We start from the raw sequence: 21,518 nt of genomic DNA, 5'->3' as shown, positions 1-21,518 counted from the left end.
CTACTTCAGTTGTATCCCCTGCAGTGGGACCAAACTAAGATGATAGATGGATCGATAGATATGTACTTTATTCATCTGAAATTGGGAAATTATTTTTGTTCCAGCAGCAACGTGTACAGGCATTTCATTTCCCCACATATTTACTTCTACTAGCCTGCACGATTTTGGTTGAATAAATAGTTTAACATTTTAGGAAACAATTTTTTGCTAAATATGTAGCTAGACGTTGGTAAGCTGAAACATCAAGTTGCGCCACATACCAGGGGTTATGTGACATATTCAGACAGCAAGACATATAAGTGTAGTTAGTCGAAGCTAAAACAATATTTTCAACATAACTATACGAGTAAGAGCTAATATTAAGATTCTTCTGTACAGCAGTTTCATATACAGTATATTTAAGACAACGTAACTGTAAAGGAGGCAGGGTGTGAATCCAATACTTTTTTTACTTCATTTCATTTATTTTGAAGATTCATTTGAATACTTTGAGAGTCCAAAGGTTTGGTAAGAAGTTTTGTACCTGAGCCAGGCTTGTTAAAACATTCTGGTAATTTTATGATGTTGGACTCGGGGACCCACCCAAAATGGACCAATGACACATTTAGTTCCCAGAGTCATATGCGGAGAGAAAATTGTGTTGATGTGAGAACACTGGAACCAATCAGACTCTCCCAAAAGTGCCAGCCCCACCTTGTACCCACACCCAGGAAGGTTAAAGCTCCCCTCTTCCCCCGACATTTCCAAGTTACATAAATGCTGAAGTTAAGTAAGAAACAGCACAGAAAAGACTTGGAGTGAAGGCGTGTCGTTCTAGCCTCAATCCAGTCTAATCCTGAAGCATATTGCAGTGGCTTGGTCAAAACAAATTACAATAATTGAAGCCTCTCAGTTTACGTCTGAGCCAGTGCTGTCTCTCTGCATTTCAAATGCTTTCCATCTTACTGTATATAAAGAATGAGATGTTATTCACATCAGTATCCCTGTGACTTCTATCAGATTTGACAGTGACCATCTCCTCATCGTGCTCCACAAGCTGCCCACCCACACCACACACACACAGCTGTTGCAGTAAGTGTGTGTGATAAGGCGTCTGCTCTTGTGTTGAAGGGTAGATACATCAGCTAAGCTTGTGTGCCTGTGTGTGGAGGCTTTAAGCGGAGGTCATGGTACTCTAAATGACTTTACAACACTCCCTTCAACAGCCCCGGGCGTAAAGACCAGCAGCTTGACATTTAATATTCCCCGTTTAAGAATCTACTGACTCTTTGGCACGAAAGCTCTTTGATAAACGGACTGTAGGTGGTGAGAAGGTCAGAAAGAGTTTCACAAGTATCAAATGTTTATTACATCTGCTGCAATGCACTGTATGGTAAATGTACAATATATCAGGCACTTGACATTACTGGCAATCATAAATCTTTATCAGATTAGTTATTTATTAGGAGGAATCTACTATTGGTTGCTGTATGGGGAGTAGAGAATACAATGGTTTTGGATCTTGGCCAATACTAGGGACTGAAGTCAGTATATCTCTGCCTCTGTTGCTTCAATTTTGAACATTACTCTTTATTATCATTACCCCCATTTTATGGAAACCAAATAACGAATTGCTAGAGCTCCCCTTTATATTGGAATGATTCAAAAGTCACATCCAGGCCCCGAGTGTGTTTTACCACCTCTGTTGTTCTTGTCAACAAGTTAGAGAGAAATTCCCAATTCCCAACCAGTATGCTAGCCAAGCTGTTAATAACAACTATTTTAAGTTGTTGTTAACGCAGCATTAATACACTCCTCTGACTTCTTAACACAACACAAACATAGATATCCAGTTTAGCTTTGTTCTTCCAGTAAGCAGTGAAGCAGCAAGGGAAACTAAAAGGGGGCGTTAACAGCCTTGTCCGAGAATTCAATCAGCAACTTTTTAAACTTTGTATTTCCTGCAAATATGCAACAAAATACACTGCAATCCTACACGACAAGTGAAAGACATTGTGCCAAAGCAGAAAAATGTTTTCTTTGAGGTGGAAAAATGTATCCACTAATTTCATTCAGCTTTAATGAAATTCACAGGATGCATTTTTTCTTGAATTTATTCCCCTCACATCCTAACAAAATCTCAAGGCACTCTTAAGCTCCACGAACAACTCGCTGGCCTGTTCAGCTAATCTTTTCTTCCTTAACTCAGAGTGGGGAGTAGTTTTGAGCAGCTTCCAGATGAAGACAAACAATTAAAACTATGAAATATGAAGACAGCCACAGTCTCACATTATCATACACTTTATCACCGCAGTCCTCTGCAAGATTGCCTGAGAGCCAGAGTGTAGCGGCTAAGTAGCATTCCAGCTGCTTCTCCACCTTCTCGGCTTGAAATTCGATTGAAATCCACTGAGATTTCACATCTAAAATCAAAGCGAGGTCTTCACACGACGTCTACAGAGAGCGTAACCTTTGTGCTAATCTACCATGACGTGAGCTTTGAGACAGGAACACACAGAAGGGAAAAGGGATTTAGATTTGGATGATTCAGGGAGGAATTCATTCAGAGTGATTCTAAAGATGGGGAAAGAGTGATTATATTAGTGATTTGGAGCAAACAGTGCTCTATGGAAAGTGTGGTGTGTGAATACTCGTCTGTGTATGTTGTGTGTAATTTATGGCTTTATTTTATAACCGCACTCCCAGCTTTGGTCACCAGTTCATGAGAAAATATACACAAACAGAATACACAAAATTACTAAGTCAATGTTTCTCTTTAATTTTCATTTACTTGAACACACAGAGAGGCAGCCAACTGTAACCAGAAAACATGGGACATGTCTCTGATGATTCACCTAAACCATGTGTGATTAAATCTGCTATAAAACAAAAGACACAAAAGGACGAAACGGGGAGTGAGGAAAGGAGAATAAATGATGACTGTTATTATGGTAATATAGGTAGAGAAAAACAAATGCATGAATGAAACAAAGTTTGATCAAATATTTATGTGTCAAAATGGATAGCCTGCAGCAATACAGCTAAATGTGTGTCAATAGAAAACGTTTGTCTATTATAATAACACAGGAGAAGAAGATGACTGTGGGAGAAGTGGACGAGATGACAAGACCAGACAAGGAAGGAGAGACAAAGTAGGTTGTCTTACAGAGAGGAAGATAGAGGTGGGAGAAAGGGGAACAGACAGAACGGATGAAAGAAGACAGTTAGTGACAGAAAGAGAGTGAGACGGACCATTGGCAGATTCCCTTGGACGCTTTGATTCCTGTTTCCACCTGCGCAACATCTGCCGCTGCTGTCCTGCTGCTGGAAGTACTATGGCAACACACACACACACACACACACACACACACACACACACACACACACACACACACACACACACACACACACACACACACACACACACACACACATACGATGACCCTGAGAATCTGTTCGTATCATATGGACTGAATTCATATGGTTCTTATATTCACAGCCTGCACATGCTCATGGGTTCTCAAAATGCTTTTCAAATTCTAAATAATTAAGAATGTATATTAGTGTTGGACAAACTATGATAACTGAATTATGGAAAAAAGAAAACGGGAAAAAAAGGTGCTGACAGAAAGACAAGTGAGTGAGACTTTAAGCCAGAATGCTGGAGGCCGACAACAGAGTGGACAAATATGAGATAGAAGGACAGACAGATATGAATCCGACAGTGATTTATCAACACAACCTCTGGAGTAAAACTAAAGAAAAGCAACCGCCGGTAATATGTTTAAATACTTTGATAAAGAAGGAAAATAGGAAGACAGACCCATTTAAAAACAGGAAAATAAGCTGGATAGGGAGAGGAGCAGTGTTCTTAACGTGAAGCAGCTCTGTGCAGCAGAGGCCCTGTTGATGGGCTGACTGGTCCGTGGTCAGTGGTCAGCGAGTTTGCTCACACTCCTAACGCTGTCCAGTCAATCCCTCAGAGGCACAGACGGGGAGCAGTCGCCTGCATCAAATCCCTCCAGCTTTCTCTCACACGTCCCACAACCGCAGAGAAAACAACCAACAACCACCTTCTCGCACCAAAATACTTTTTCGCCCTCCATCAACACTCAGTTGGTAAAATTAACTAAAAGGAAAGTTACGGATGGGTTTCTCAAAGTTAATTATGTTGTCATATATGTATCTATTTTTGAGAGGGGATTAGTGAAAGCTTTTAGCCTCAAAGCTACATCAACAATTAACTTTTCCACTATGGTGGTGAGACTGAGGAACGACAAGTACCGGCCCGAGACAGTGCTTGTAGACAATCTTAAGGAAAAAGCTTTTGAAGACATCCTAATTCTTACGTGTAACTGTTGTACACTTTCCTGTATTATCAAGAGCTGCAATGTAGATAACAGAGAACTGAGTACCTGTCTAGAGTATTTAGGGAGCTCTTATTAGATCTGTCAATTAGATCGTACTAGGTTCAAGTTTGATGACAGTTTAGGTACATTCTGCCAATTAAACAAGAGTTTTTTATCCATCTACATTTGCAGATATGTATAACGCATAGAGATGCTTGCTGAACCAGTTCTGTGGTATTTTTTTCAACACCATTTTTTAAACAGGAATATGTAACTTTTGTTCAAGGGCTGCCACTGTAGCCACAAGTGACCTACAGGATAGTGGTGCCTTTAACTGCCCTTCATTTCCCATCATTCTCAGAGTTCTGAGTCAGTTGCTTTAAAGATACAAGTAAGTCTTACTAGAGGTTATGTAGCAAGCTTGGAAGGTTTCCAAAGACACAGCATTGACCCATCCTCTGAGCTTTGGGGAAAAACTCTGGAGCATTCACAAGTTAAATGCCATTCATAAGGGACACTGTACTTCTGACTATTTTTCTGAGGAAAATGACAGATATTAGATGATTCTGCAAACTACTTTCAATGCCAACCTTTTACAAACTCTCTCTTCAACACTGCTATGCTAATTACAGTATGGCTAAGGTTTCCTCCTGATAACAGTAAATATTCCAGTATTTTCCCAATAACCATGTTTTGTGGGAGTTTTATGCGTAGACCATGCCAAATAGGAATTCCGAAGTCCCTCGTTAAAATCTCTAGAATCTAATTAAATATGTGATTTACTATTTCATCTGACCCATAATGCTTCTCACTGAAAGAAGAGGCTGTGAGAGATTGAGAGAAATAATAAAAAGACATTTCCACAAACACCCTTTAATTAAAAGTATGCAAACCAAGAACCTGTCAACATTGTTAAAGACTTTGCAGATTGATAACCATTACACATGTTCTGGATATCCGAGGCATGACAAGAATCCATCAGTGTTTATGTAATAGTGTAATAACAGCCCATAACCTGCCTGGTTTCTCTCTCAGGCTTGATGGTTTCTGATGATAGGTTGGATACTTTCTTGTGTTTCATTAATCTTTAATTCCTCTCATGTAAAAGTTTGGACTGTTAGATGTCATAGGGAATTCTTGCAGTTGATAAAATCACAACTCTTGAGCCACTTTTTCCCTCAAAAAGAAAAACATCTCATTTAGTGGAAATCGTTATGTTGTAACAACCAGTCTTTTTGAAGAGGCTCAAGCCAGAGTCTATGCTTCAAACGTTTGGCATTGATGCCGTGTTGAAAGATAAAACAACTGAGACAGATATTGAGTTTGTCCCCCCTGCAGTGGTGTGAGCTGCCTGTGTTGCCACTATGCTTGGCTGCCATCAGGAGCTGTTTCCACCTTCTGCTGAGTGTTTTGGATCTTTGTAGTCAGGCAGCTGGCAGGGCAGCTCCTGGGGTTAGGGTACAAGCCGCGGGGCTGGCAGTCCGCTGGGAGTCATCATTAACTTTGAGCAAGGGTGTGTGGTGTCTGTGGGCCTTTGGAGACTCATCCTGTGCTCTGATCTTCTCCCCTGACCCAGCATCAAAGCCGACACACTGAGCTCCACAGGACCAGCCAAGGGCCACTGGCAGGCGCGAGAGTTTATGTCCGATGCATGTAGTCACACAAATACACACCAGCATGCAAGGTAGTTACACGCATATGCGCACTGACATATGCACAGGTACAGATGTAACTGTCCAAGCCAAGAGTGTGAGGAAAGGAGGACATAGGGGTGTACTGACACATTCCCACACACACCTTGTGATGCAAACGCAGTCCCAGATGTCAGTGGTGTGAGAATTCAAGGCCAGACCGGAGCATCATTCCATAGCGAGGATATGAGGCAGTGAGACCAGCCCTTTTGCAGACTGTCAAGCCCCATTAGCAAACACAGAACAGCAGTGGACAGCTTTACTCCGTGTCCAGCAAAGTCAGTACAGGGATTTAAGCACATTACTAATTTCTGTTATGACTTCCTGACAGACAGCCAAGATATGAGCTTCATTGTCAGCAAGCCAGGTCCTTGTAAAGTTAGTATTATATAACGTTTTGTAACAATTGTATATGAATGATTGCCATTTTTGCCACGGAGACAATTATTCAACCACAGTCGGTTCATGAACGCCTTCGCATTTTCTCAAAATGGTATGCATGGGATTTATTTTCCTGGGACAATTCCACCGGTGCATAAGAAGTGATGCGTTTAATCTGTCAAGCAGGTTGAATTAAATAGACAAAAATAACATAATATTTATATATAGATAACATTAGGAAATGCATTGCAGATACATTACAGCACTTTTAAATATTGGCTTATTGTCCCTTAATTCCTTACGTCACAACAAGACAATGATTGTCTGTAGCACAGATAACAAAATGTGGCATTAGTTTGAGTAACCTTAGTTTTCTTCCACCTAAGCTCGTTGAATGTGACCTGTTCAAATAACACATACCTTCCTGAGAGCTTGACAATTTCCACAGACACACACACATTCATCAATGGCCTGGATATCCAGCCTGCTCTTCTTCCATTACCTCCCACAGATTACAGTACACAATGACCTCACTGAACAGGCATCCCCAAGAAACAAAGGCCCCATTTGAACCATTTAATCACATTTTTCTACAGTCATCGTCCACCATATAATCCTTGAAAAACCATTTGGGTTTTTCGGAAGACCCATCCAAAACCATCACACATAATGTCAGGAGGGCTGTTCCAGGACACACACATACACACACAAACACATCCACAGAGAGGGGGAATCTGATTTTTGTTCCCATCTACCAAAGCTCTATCACCACTGTGCTGCATTCCATACAAAATGATAAAATGAAGTCTGGACACAAATCTATCTTTTGTTATTTTGAGATTTTTAGCTAGTGTGCAATGTGTGTGGGTTTTTGTGTGCGTGTGTGTCTAACCCCGTGGGTAGGCGGATAATTTGCTGTAATTGCTCCTCTGTTGGGGCTTTGCTAACAGATAGATATCCAAGGTATGGCTGTTGGACTGAGTAGTCTCAGTTTGTTGCCTTCGGTAGACTGACAGCTGAGTGGTAGCAGTCATCAGCTCTCTGTTGAGTCTCCAGTTGGCCTCCAGGTAGCTGGACGTGCCATACCTGTGTGTCAATAGGAGATTTTATTCCATCTCTTCAAGCACTATTACTAAGGATTAAGATGTGGACCCACTAACTCGGCTGCAGGGGGCATTTAAACAAGGAGGGCATGTTAATGTTTTTCCTGATTTAGTTATGCTCCTTATTCACTACAATAAAGTATCGAAAATAGTAAAACAAAAATAGGAGAATAAATGTTGCAATACATAAAAAAGGCAATGTGAACAAAATAAATTACAATTGTAAAAACATCAAGGCTCAGAACAAACACAGTAGGGACACCACAAAGAAGAAACAATGTAATGTGAGGCACTGTTTTACAACAACAACAAAAAATTGTATTTCCAAAGCCTGCATTTTCGTATAAAACTAAAGGAAATGCAACAAAGTACAAAATGCCAAAATTGCACAAATGTGTCAAAAGTTCAAGTGATGCTTCTTGCTTGCAAACTGCAGGTCCATTGGAAAGTCTTGCTTATGATTGGCTTGCTTAGATGGCTTTTGTTTTGTTTTTTAATTAATAAAACCTGTCAAAATATAATGTTGCAGGTGCAGCTTGAGTTTTGCTCAATTGCTGAGACCCCAGTTTGGAGACAAGGATCAGGGACCTTACAGGATTAACAAGTCAAATGTGTGTGTGTAAGGGAGTAGCCTTGTGAGTGCAGGAAAATATTCAACCTTTACACCCATGTCCATAATCAATCTTCATACACCATTTGTGTCTGTTTGAACACTTACAAGTCTAAATGGCCACAGACACCCTCATTGACATTAATGGCCAGTTGTGATTTCCCCAAAAGTCCCTGTAAAAACAAGTGTTGGTTTCATTGGACACCAATTCGTGCCAATAAGCTGTCAACAAAAGACGGTGCAACATCTTTTTCACATTTATAAGGAAATTCCATGAAATCAGGAAAGAAATGAGCTGGAAAATATACAAAGTTGATTTTTTTTGTTTCCCCTTTATGGGATGTTAATAAAAATGTAATTCAACAGGAGAGCAGCTGTCACAACAGCCTCTGGTCAGATTAATGGCCGACTTCATCTTAGATCGGCAGTCCTCACACAGGACGTGTAGACGGAAGAGCCAGATAACTTCTCGAATACTCAGTGGAAGGAAAGAGCACGACTTATTTCCCAGTTTAATAAAAAGCCACACAATAATTGTCGGAGGGGTAAATGTAACAAATTATTTCTAGTCTTTATAACCTTCAGCGACGGACAAAACAAAGGATTCTGTCCTGCAATTTCGCATGAGAAAGAACGCTACGATAACAATTTGAAAAAATATTAAACTCAATTGAGCCATGGTGCTTGTTGGCTTTGGATAAAAAACTCAACATATCTACTGGAGTTTGTTGCATAAGGTATTTTGGTTCATTCTCCAACATCTTGTTTGCTTTGGAGGCCGATTTGGCCGAGATCCTAGTGGCAGTTTCATATAGACACGAAGAACAAAATAAATGCAACCAAACACCGCAGTCATAAACAAAACCAGCATCACCAAACACATCACTGTCTAACATATGTGACTAACAACAACAATACCAAAACCAGAATCATTAATCTTACGGAACACTGCACACTAAAAGATACACAGTTTAGAGTTGATCAGATTGTCTGGATTTACTGTCCTTTGGTTGCCAAAAGATTCAGGGGGAAAAGTCGGGTGGCCAGCAGGGGTCTACGATGGTCTGCTATAAAATAGACGTTGCAGCAAATCTGTCAGCGATGTACGAAAATAACACAATCTTTGACAGTTGCTTGGTCACAAAATGTAATAACCAAATCTAGGATAACAAGTGGAGTCATAATAGTTTTCTAAGATGCATAAAAGTCAGTATTTATTAGGGAAATCATTGACCATGGCATAAAGGGGGTCTGATCGTTTGAAAAGAAAAAAACTTCTGATCTTGTTCCTTCATCCTACGATATTCTCTGTCCTTGACGTTGGGCTCCATTTCCTCTGCGATTTATATGACTGATGATGGTTACTTACTGCTTTCCTCCTTGGTCGTGACCACAGGCCCTCTCAGAAACGCGCTCCCTCGACTGCTTTAGAGCTTCGCCCCCGTTCAAAAATAAGTGAATATTCCGCAAACAGAGATGAACTCCCGTCGTTTTTAATGCGAGTCCATTTTGAGCAAAACAAAACATTTCTGTGTGTTTGAAAATGTTACCAGCCTCATTTTATTTACGGTGTGTCAATTCAGTGATGATGGTCGTCAAGAATCTCATTTTATTGGCCTGTCAGGAGTTGTGGGAAACCATCTGAAGTTTCTTCACACAGAGATATGTACGTGTGTGTGTAAGTATTAGTGGTTTTACTATGTAAGGTGTTTATCAGTTATTTCCAGGTGTCTTTATCTGCTTTGCCTGAATGTGTGTGTCTTTATTCGTCGTATTTTAGTATGCCTTTATGAAAGTGCAGCAGTGCAGGCAGTAAAGAGGCCTGCTAAAGTGATCTGTGGTTAGTATGTGCTTTCGGGCAGCAGGTGTGTGAGTGTGTGTATACGTGTGTGTCTGAGCTACGCCGGTCTGGTCCGAGATTTAGAGGAGGAAGCCGGTGTCAGGGCCAGGAGATGGATCTCTCCTGAGGGATCCGATAAATAAGGAAAAAATATCTTTGAAAAAGGGAAACGCAGCTGTTTCAAAATGGGGAAGTCAAAAATATTGGTGGCTTTGCATTCCACAGCCACAAGGTAGAAGGCCAGCTCACTCTGTGATGCTGATGTTGGGTCTACTTTCCTCCCTCTCTGAACACCTCCTTTGCTATGCCCCTGCACATCTTTTCTTCCCTCTTTACTCCTATGTTTCCTTATCCTCACCTCGGTCTGCCTTTCTTTCTCCTACACTCTCTCTGTTATGAAGACAGCCGAGCCGCAGTGTGATTCCCTTTGGAAAGTCAGTGGTAACCACAACGCATTTCAGTGGCTTAAAGGCAGAGCATATGATCCACTGATAAATCAGTCTGGGCCGGCCTCAATCTTCCCCCTGGGCTGACTTACATGTAAGACCTACTGCTTGTTTTACACACAGGCATAGCTCCAAAAACAGCGACGGTAACCAGACACCTGGATATTCATAAAGCAGGTGGGCCTTGATGAAAATCAAGAACAAAATAATCAATGTTTCTAATAATATGCCCAATATGTCAACACAGTATAGGTGGGATGAAGGTGCAGAGAACTTGGCTTTCTTCATGATTCTTGAGTTTTTGCTGAAAGCTAGAAATGAAAATCCAAACTAAATTTTATAAAGTATTATTTAAGAACGAGATACAGCAGAAGGAACTTTCTTGAAAGACACAATGCTGTGAAATAGTGCAGTGTGTTTCTAAAGCGTACTTTAAAAATATTTAGATTTTTGATTTGAATATATAGATGTGGAAATTGGAGCAATGTGTGGAAGAAGGTGTGTTTATCTACTCTATTCATACATATAAAACAGCAACAGACAAAAACAATAACCCAAATGACTCTAGCTCAGATGTAGATTTAACACCAACATGTGATCACACAAGTGGTAAACCAACCAAACTGTCTGTCCACTTCAAAGGCCTGAGAAAAGTAAGCAAACAGAAGCTATCTACTTAGATGAATGTCACAGATACATTCCTCTGAAAGTGGCCAGCAGCTCATCTGAGATGTTATACAGTACATGCGTGTGCAATGCAAGAAGAAGAGTTATCCAAATACTGACCGTATTGTACAGTATGAGAATAACAATGAATAAGGTGCTGATACTGAAACATCGAGATATATATTACAAAAAATGCTGGAAAAGGATTTATGTAGGACTTTTAAACTCTCAGTCAGTCAGATAAGGTATCCAGGAGGTGAGGAAAGTGTCCGTACAGGAGGAAGGACTGGGTAGAGTTTCCCCTGCACATCCTTAGTGATAAGATCCTTTCATCCAGAAAGCCTCACAGCACTGGGAGTAGATACATTTTTGTTATGGGTGGCTTCTTTAGGAGTCAAACCCCTGACCCCTGGTCATATTGCTGCACTGTTGTAACCACTGACAAACAAATTAAAGTACTCTCTTCTTGTTGTTTTTTCAAAATAGGAAAGCCTAATGGAAATCATGAAAAATAAAACACAGCATCTACATGTCTTGCCACTCTCCCCCTTCTCCGCTTTTTTTCTCCTCGCTCTCTTCCACCCTGCCTCCCTCCATCCCAACCGACTGACTGACTGTTTTCCTGTCAGTGTCATGTTTGGAAAGTCATCCCGCGGGTCAGCCTAGGGCTCGTAAATTTGTCAGCAGCAGCGCGGTTGAAAGGGAGGCTACTTGGTCGGCAGGGTCAGGAGCATCTGCGCTCACATGGGGCCTTTTTCTCACTGTGGACCTAGGGTTGTTGTTTCAGGCATGTCCTCTTTAGAGAGAAGACCAGCCTGGGAACTTGTGAGGGGCCGAGGGGTGCAGCTTTCTCTATTTCACCAGTATGTGATGGAGACTTGACTCGTATAACGAGGTGGGAGTTCTCGTCGTCTAACAAGTTCATTCAAATCCACACAAACGGGGCTGCATACGTCTCTATTTGTGTAGACTTTATGAAATTGAGAGATTACATTCATTCCCTAACCCTTGACCCTGACCTTTGAGGGAAAGCTCCCCCTTAACACACTTATCACCGTCAAATGAGGAGTTATTGTGGACCTAACTGGGTTCATCATGTTTATTGAGGTGTGTTTTTCTAATGATTAGATTGGGTGAGTATTTATTTCCAACACATGTGAAACAGACTTTAATAATCACTGCCTGTTTAAACATTCCAAAAGAAATACACTGTACCAAAATGCAGTGTCGAAACCATCTCAGATTTGACACCAGCATCCACATGTCAGACTCAATGCAACAGGTTCACATCTGTGCAGAAGGTTCTAGCAAAGCAATGACACAATCTAACACAATATCATCATGTGTTAAGGCCCAGATACACCGGCCAGTCACCTGAGAAGTCGCCGACGCCGACACCGACTGTTGCGTCGCCGGACTCTCCTGCGTATTTGCCGACTTCGCGCACTGGAACACATCGCAAATCCGAGCCGAGCACGTATGAACTGCGTATGCGTAAGTGGCAATAACTTTCCTTACCAGCAGGCGGCGGTAGTGTGTATTCATCATTCAAAAGAGGCAACAACCGGAAACCGAAGACAGAGAAGAAGAACAGACTCCGTGATATAAACAAACAAATAGCGTTTTTCTTTCCATTTTCACTCTCGTCCATTGAAAACATGAACGAACAGGAGCTCTATAAACCGATGAGGTGAAATAGCCGTCCGTGTGTGTTCCATCTTCCATTTTAAATCATTTGTTTACCTCCCTCACTTCCGTTAACGCTTCTCATGCACTGATTCGCTAGCATAACAGCCAATCAGTGTTATCCCTTTGTCCGACTTCCGGTGGTGTTCCCGACGCCGATTCAACGCCAAGAAAAGGCGTCAGGTCGGCAGAAAAGACCCGACGGTGCGCCGCACACCAATCCGAATAGGGCGTGCCCACGCTCATGTTCGGCCCGACTCCCATTTACTGCCGATTTCGGGCCGGTGTATCTGGGCCTTAAGCCTCTGCCTCCTGTAAAGGCCCTGACACACCAAGCAGTCACCAGGGAACTCGCCGATGCCGACGCCGACTGTTGCGTCGGCGTGTTCTCCTGCGTCTTGGATATGTGTCGCACTGGAACACACCGCAAAGAATTCAGCCGAGTACGTACGAACTGCGCATGCGTGAGTGGCAAAAAAAACCGCTTTTGAATTAGTTCAACTACTAAAATATGCGTCACATCCTTCTACCGGGTCCCCGCGGCCAGCACCTTTTTCCTGCGGGTGAATAACCTGACCCCCGGCTCCATGAGCGAACTATGGATAAATCAAAGAAAAGTACCGGAGGAACACAGGATTTAATTCTGCGTGGAGAGAGTTATATGCTTTCACAGCAAACGATGCTGGCTTATCGGTATGTTTGATATGGGGAGAGAAGTTGTCAAAGGTGCTGCAGCCTTTACGTATCGAGGAACAACACGGGAGAGGAAGACAGCTGACAATCTTCAGTCATAATTCAATCAGTTAACTCTTTTTAGGGTGCAGCTATATGTTTTATTTATCTCAAAGTGGGCCTATTTTAAATTATATTCATAACTCCCCAAGTGCTGTGTTGATTTATTTTAAAGTTGGCCTGTTTATGTTTTTGTATTCTCCTTATAAGAGTTATTTGTTTATTATTAGAGTTAAACAGTTTTCTATAATGTAATAAATAATAAATGCAAAAAAACTGCAGTTTTTGTCTATGATGTAGCAATATATACAACTTTATAAGCTATCAAATATGTGTTGCGGCTCCAGACAAAAAATAAGTGTGGAAAAGGGGGCAAAATGGCTCTTTTGGTCAAAAAGGTTGCAGACCCCTGCTCTAAACATAAGACCTAAAGCAATGTCCTGATGCTAGCAACGATGAACCAACAAACTGGGCAATGCTAGCAAATACAAATTGAATATAGCAAGCTCATGGTAGTGCAAGAGGAAAAGTCAGAAGATCACCAAACTATGTATCCTAAATGACAGCATTAATATCTGGACCAAGTATTGGAGAGATCGCTCGACATACTGCATGCATGGCTAAAAAAGGATTCCCATCATATTTGTACTTGTTTTGACTATAAACTATCTTCATGAAGACATTTGTGTTCACATAAAAGTGTATATGTGGCTCCCAGAGCAAACACACACTCAAACCCTTTTTGCTCTGCTCATTCAAGGTCACCCAGGGCTTTAAATCACCCTTCATCTGTCCCAGAGTTTCTCACCACTCAAGCATCCTTTGGGTGTGCCTTTTTTTTCTTTTCTTCCCCCCTTTCTCTTTCTTCCTCTGCTTTTTTATTTACTAGAGATAAATCCCTGTGGGCTTCCCGGTGGCTTCACTGAAGAATGCGACTGCAGGAATGTTTACTGTGACATTTACGCCATTCCTGTCGGCTGTGTTCATCTCCATTACCAGAGCGAGTCCTCGGGCAGGGCAAACGATGGGGTCATTATGATAATGGATGGAGTTTACTGGGCACACAAGGACATGCCGAGTTCAGCGGTTCACAACCTTTTTAACACCGGATTGGACGGGAAATTCCAAAGACATACCAACCAGTGTTTACTTAAAGAGCTCATGTCCCTTGCTGCGTAATGCAACATAAAATCTTCCATCAAATGTATGATTGTAGAGATTTTCAAAACGTCAATGAACTAATCTCCAATAAATAAACGCAATTTCATTGAAATAAATGCAAGAATTACTCGAAATATCACTCCTGAACTAAAATAATAGGCGAGTAGAAAATAAGTGTATACCTATAAGCCAGTGAAACAATTGCTTGAAAAAGAAAAAATGATGTGTATATGTTTTTTTTAATTCACAAAGTATTTAATAATTTTTAAACTTTAGAATAAAAATTTGTTTATTTTGTATTGGCTATACGCACCATGATACTTTTTGTATCGTGTCCCACTCTTATCAGCATTTTCTTGAGCTGTGTTTACAAAGGTTTCAATCACTTTAACAGGTTCTAATTCAAACTGCTGTGAACTTGACCCTTAAAAATCTGTTAGCGATTATGTACCTTATCACTAAAGTTGACACCTATGCATCATTGATATCATCTTTGAAAATAGAAGATACATTTAAGGTACAACCAGATGTGTGTGGTAAGTTAAATGAAAACAGCTACATGTTGATGCAGTTTGCCCTCATGCCACTGATGGCATCCACATGTTCCTCTTCATACAGTCAATCCAAACCTCATCACATCCACCTAAACAGCAGGTGTTTGAACTTTCAACGGGTTTTGAGGCTTGGGTTAAGCAAAGATCTTTCAAAAATGCAGAAATCAAAACAAAGAGATGAATTTGTTTGCATCTTTCCTTCTCCGTTTCCTTCTTTGTCTCTTTCGTTCACATAATAACAAACTTGGTATATACAAACATCCTCACACAAGCACACAGTCTATTCCCAGGTTAATGATCTCGTCTGCCTGGCCTCCTCAGACAGTTAAACACAAGACAAGGCTGACAGCTTTACGGCGCTCTTAGCAGGGAAGAGCAATGGAGAAGTAAACATGCACACACACTCTTTGTCTTTGTCTAATTTTAAGACATACTTGCACGGAGTAAAACAATCACTGTGACTTTTTAAAAAGGCTTTCTGAACACTACAACAAGATCACAGTGAAAAGCAATGATTACCAGTACAAATACATGTGAGTTCATATTAACGTTGCCATTTGTTTCAACTTTTTGCCGAACTTAAATTGTGCCTTTTCTCACTATAATCATTTTTCCTTTTAGGGCTTGAAACGTATTTAAAACTGCATTTGGACCATGATTCTCTGGTGAAACCAACACTATAATCAATGGTTACCGAGCCAATAGCCTAATATCATGCAATGTCTGTCTGCTTCTTGTTGCTCTGAGACTCTGAGGTTTTGAGCAATAATTTGACGCATTGCAAAGACGAGAGAAAGAGATGTGTAAAGACAGATAGATACAAAGAAAACAACAGATGTGTGAAAGGACAGTGAATCTTTGCCTCATCCTGCTTGAAGCACAGCAGACGAAAAAAAAAAAAAATGGACCAAATTCCTTGCCCAGAGGTGATAAATGGGAGCAGCGGGCCCTAATCAGATGTTCCGCCAGAGTTATCTGCTCCCTTCGATAGATCGTTACCAGCCGCGAGTGTGCCGCACTTCACCTCCTTATCTCGTCACACTCCATCCCACGCAACCATCGCTCCCAACTGGAATGTCGGATGGAGACATGGGACTGGACAGGAGAAGAAATGAGGACAGAGAGTACAAACAAGGCAAGAGGTGTAATCTCTGTTCTTAGCCCCAATCTCTGCTGCCATCTCGTCAAGTCAGGGAGTTATGGCGTGTGAGGGAGAGATATCATCAGGGTGGGTGGGCGCTGGGGTGGAGGAGTGGGGTGTGTGTGTGTGTGTGTGTGTGTGTGTGTGTGTGTGTGTGTGTGTGTGTGTGTGTGTGTGTGTGTGTGTGTGTGTGTGTGTAGCGGGGTGTTAAGAGCAGGGTGTGTGACAGAGATGACTTCAAGTGTAAATGGAATGNACCCATTATACACACCTATGTACTTCGTACTTAAGTGCTAATCTCTTGTACATAAGTATACAGGATTGTCCTCACCTTTTTCGCCCTATTCACCCGGTTGTAGAAAAAACTCTCAGAGTCGATTACTTATGACATGGGTTAATATTTAACGGAGACTCTAATAAACTAATAGACTGACTTGTTACATTTTACAATGGCGCTTTCGCTGATAGTGTTTAGTAATTATTAAGATTAAGGATTTATTAACCAGTAATAATCTGTTGGTCACAAGTGGTGTCGTCCACTTCGTAGGTCTCTTAGGAAGTAACGTGTTCAAGTATTGTAGCGATATTCAGTCAAACTACAAGTCAGCTCCGGACTCGAAGGTCTTCCTAAATACCTATACAAACAAAATACTGTTCAAGAGTGGGACTAGCAGTTGCACAACCGCAACACCTCGGCCAGTCGTCCCGCTCAGCGACACTTTCGGCGAGAGGCGGGGTGTAAAAGGTTTGGGTATGTAAAGATTTTTATATATTGTTGCTCATAGTATTTAGGTTCCCGTCTTATGATTGTGTTTACATAATAGTATTCACACTGACTAGACTTTCTTGTGTCGTAATCTGTTTGTGTTACACATTCCGTTTTGTATCTATGTCTCCAATACTCATCCGACAGGGTTATGGTAACACACGGCCCGAGACCTAGCAGACTAAAAGCCATCATTCTAGTCGACGTTTTATACCGCGCCAGTGGCGAAAGTCTATGAGCGTAAAGCCAAAGTAAGCTGCCGTAAGTAAAACAAGATTGTCAACAAAAATACAATAAACAATTACAATATGTGCGGTTAAACACAAGAGTTATTAACTTTTTTATAACGTAACACAAACAATGGAAAAACAACGTCAACGGATAATACAGAATTCACATATAACGACCGAAGGATAGCGACACGTACAGACAAAGCGAAAGAAAAAGACGCCACGCACCCCCCTTGGAAGGAAATGATAAAACATACCTGTACGAAATAAAACTATCCTCTCAAAATACCGACGAACTGTCCTTCAACACACAAGATACTTTGTTGCACTGCCCCTAAATTGCCTCTTTTCAGGCTATCAAAGATAGTATATTGCTCTAGCCTCCTTTCATTTAGTATTCTCAAACCAATTCCACATCCGTGGTGCCGGCTCCCGTGTTCGCGATATGCAACTAATAACCCTCTAAAAGTTCAGTTAAGTTAATTTTTCGCTCTATTATTTCGTTTTGCGGTTATATTGCTCTTAACTTTGCGTTATCGTGAGGTGGTATGCTTAAAGCGCCATGTCGGGATCAATTATCATAACAAAAGAGGAGGACAGATCTATGGACTACGTGACAGGTATTAAAGTTAGTTTTTCAACTGTAAGTTTTCGGTCTGTGTGTCGACAAAGATAACACGTAACAAATTTCCGTGTCAGGTCAAATTCCCTAGAAATGTTAAATAACTATCTCAGGTCTAGTTAATAAAAGTGTAGGAACGGTGGTTATAAATACAAGACCATGTGAAACTACAAGAAACTAATTCAGGGAGTAACCAGTAAGGATGCTCACTATACAATGTCCCTCCTGTTTCAGGTCGGCACACATGTTTCCAAGGTGAAAGGGGAATTGGTTTCCCTGTCATACCTCCTTTAACGTGTATAAAACGATCTTACCCCGCCCTACACTGGAGGTATTTTGTTGCGGAGTGAATGTTCATCAAGTACGAAATAATTACTCAACTATTATTTGTGACCCCCTAATAAAAGTCAAACATTACAGACTCCACACCAGCTTTTGTTTATTACAACTGTCGGTGGTGTCCCATTGTAGTGTTCTCGTATAGAAAATACGGATATACCGGCAGCATCTCCGACTTATGTCCATACAACCCGCGCCCCTATCACACTTAACTGCACACAACACACACTCGTTTCGGAGTGAACATCAATGCCCGTTTTCCCGAACGGACATGGCAGTGAATTCTACGCCCTGCATAAAAGTCAAACAGAATCTGTATAACAACTATGTATACTCATGTCCGTATGTACTCTGTCTGTAGTCTAATAACACCTATACGTGAAGCCCACTCTATACAACAACATGGACCACACAAATATCCCCGCCCGTCAACCACATAGGTATCCCGGCTTCTTTCAGCAGGACCTCGAGAAGCGCGGGAGGCTACTCTTCATAATGTCACCAGTCCTAGATAGGTTCGGTTGGACGGTCTTTTCTCACTTTAAGAATAGTTTATTAATTCTTAGTGTGCGAAGCCCAACACGTCCGGATTACATTTAACGAGATAAATAACCGCTTTTTTGTGAAAATGAGACAGACAACCAAAAGTACTGTACTATTATTATGATCCTCACTCAAAGTCACGTGCTCGCAGATAATCTCACGTCTGTACATCCTTCTAATATCTAACGTAGACCGTCCTCCTCCGAGTATGTCAATGGCGGCGATCTTTACTGCGCTCGAACTACTTTGTAATGCTCGTCAGAAGCGCTGCTACTTTCTTCAGACGCTTAAAAGGTAGGTGCTGATGCGCTATTTTGAGGCATGGTAAGAAGTGTCCAAAAATAAGCCGGTTGTGTTCAGGGATAAGTAATTTATAACGTAATGCTACGAACTACTCGAGTCTAAAGACAAACTTGTAGATAAATATTTGTGGCAACGCCGTGTACAGGTATACAGGACAGCTATGTATATGAAGGACACACAACGGTCATTAAAGACCTGGAAAAGTCATGGAAATTCAAAATGCTAATTCCAGGCCCTGGAAAAGTTTTGGAAAACAATATTTTTCCCAAAGTTTTGGAAAACTCATGGAAATGTAACTAAAGTTGCATCAAATATAATATATATTTTATCTAATCGCCAAAATAGTAATACTATAATGATAATAAATACTGTATCGTGTAGTAAGGAAACGTAAAATGGCATTTAACTGACGAGGGATTTAGCTGGTGAGAGATGTTAGTGGCTTGATTTGATTTGTTGTAAATAGGCACAACATGTTTCATATACAGAACTTATTTTCCTGTTCCATGTTAAAATAAACCATTTTCTGTGGTACCACTGAGAGAGAGTCATTTTTTTGGTCATAGAAAATGAGGTAAAGGTCATTGAAAATCATTGGTGAAAAAGTGTATGAACCCTATATGTGAATGCATCAGGCCTTATTTTGGCACAAACACGTAATCATCCTCAGCTAACCTCACATTCCTGTTGGTCTGCAAACATGCTCCTCATCCCTGCTCCTCGTCCTCCTGTGCTCACCCAGGGTTCAGGTCACCTCCGGCTGCCATCTCCATGAAGGAGAAGGAGCCGTTCGTCATCCCGACTGCTGAGGTAAACTCTCTGTCACAGCGCAGGGACAGTCATCATAGTGAAGAACATCAGGTGTCCTGGTGGCTCATTGGATGTGAACCGTGTGCTCACAGCAGCTCTAGTTAAGCTCTTTGTCCCAAGCTAGCTGCTCTATGTTAGTCTTTGCTGTCCGGAGAAAGAAGCATTGGAGCAGAACAGAATATTATCCAGTGACTAATGCTAAAAAAAGAACAGATACAGTATTTATGGAAGGGGCTATTTTTAGATGTTTAAAAATGACATCAATTTTCTGAATGTGAATAATGCAGTGGAGTTAATGGTGTAGTGGGTTGTGGACGTAAAACACCTGATGCCTAACCGACCTTTCTGAACTACCTCTCAGTGTCCACAGTGCTTAAAATAAAGCAGAGCTAAATCATCTCAGTCATAAATGTCCAACGGCACATCCTTCACGCATCATTACCCTCCTCATGGTGTCACTTAGCAACTGATAATGCTCCTCCTGAAGCACCATCCGCTGATGAAGCTCATTGTGGCTTGATAGGATATGACTTGACTTCCTCAGTCTGCACAGTTTGTACACATGTGACTTTTCTCTTTGTCCGCCTGTTAGGGAGTTACCAACGTCTCTATGTATGCTTCTGTTTGTGTTGCTGTTTTATTCCTATCTCCATCTGTTTACTTTTCTCTCTCTCAGAATTTCGAGGGAGACGACCTTCCTGAAGTCACAGCCAGAGAGCTGGACTTGTTGTTGGATCAACCAGACCAGTTCTGTAGAGGTGCGTGCTTTGTGTATCAAAAGCATTTCTATCTTTGTGTTTGAGTTGTTCAGTCTGATGTGTTTGTATCAGGCCCACAGTGTGTTCCTCTCTTGTAATGTGTGCACCAGCCTACCAGGTCAAACTCTCTGTGGCCCCACTGTAAGTGCTCCAGCTGCCCCAAAGATAAGCTTTATTTTCAGAAGGTTGTTTTATTTCAGAGGAGAGCAGAGAAGAAAGTGCCCCCTGTTCTTAGCAAAGACAGCCCAAGGTCACGCAGCGTGTGCATGGCATGCTTTGTTTTCGCTTCTGATTCACTTCCTGCATTCAAACAGCGGAGAGTGGAAAGGGGATTTGTTAAGATACAACAATGAAAACAAGTGTCTTTAATAAAGCACGTGATTTGAATGCTATTGGGGTGAAATGTGTTCATCTGAACGTCTTGTCTATTTGTGATGTAATTGTGACATTGTGCCACCAAACAGACACGGAGAGGCAGACAGGCGACCAGACTGTTGCACGTGAGGGAGGCATGTCCCCTTTTGATCAGTGAGTCTTAGTCACTTAAAAGAAAACTCTACTTTAGCTCTGATGACCTTCAGAGCTATGTGAGCTTCATAGTGATACCATCAGTCAGCCTTTGTGTGAATGCTACAACATGTTAACACAGAGGCAAACAACAACAACAACAACACGTCACATGCTGTAGTTTCAAGAAAGACTTCAAACATAAACAGCAGCGACTGAATATTGTGTCATCAGTCAGTATATTTAGCTCTGTGTGTGTGTGTGTGTGTGTGTGTGTGTGTGTGTGTGTGTGTGTGTGTGT

General features: G+C 41.4%; 1 protein-coding gene and 1 long non-coding RNA gene across 3 annotated transcripts in view; one reads left to right on the top strand and one right to left on the bottom strand.

Annotated features, from left to right (window-relative positions):
* bmp6 (bone morphogenetic protein 6) overlaps positions 1–21,518 on the bottom strand; it is a 43,729-nt gene that overhangs the window by 16,186 nt on the left and 6,025 nt on the right. The window contains exon 2 of one of the 2 annotated variants that reach the window (XM_010780966.1): positions 3,232–3,312. The exons of the other annotated variant lie outside the window; for it this stretch is intronic. Coding sequence (XP_010779268.1) covers positions 3,232–3,312 — 81 coding nt within the window. The remainder of the gene's footprint in view (positions 1–3,231; positions 3,313–21,518) is intronic. 2 annotated transcript variants of the gene reach the window in all.
* On the top strand, positions 19,884–21,239 carry LOC104953919 (uncharacterized). Its single transcript, XR_799273.1, has 3 exons — positions 19,884–19,952; positions 20,629–20,710; positions 21,175–21,239. It is a non-coding gene; the product is annotated as an uncharacterized lncRNA (long non-coding RNA).

This window comes from Notothenia coriiceps, unplaced genomic scaffold (genome assembly GCF_000735185.1).
Source record: "Notothenia coriiceps isolate Sejong01 unplaced genomic scaffold, NC01 NC01_scaffold00022303, whole genome shotgun sequence".
Lineage (NCBI taxonomy): Eukaryota > Metazoa > Chordata > Actinopteri > Perciformes > Nototheniidae > Notothenia > Notothenia coriiceps.
Note: the sequence above shows the minus strand (reverse complement) of the source record. Positions and strands in the feature narration are given on the sequence as shown.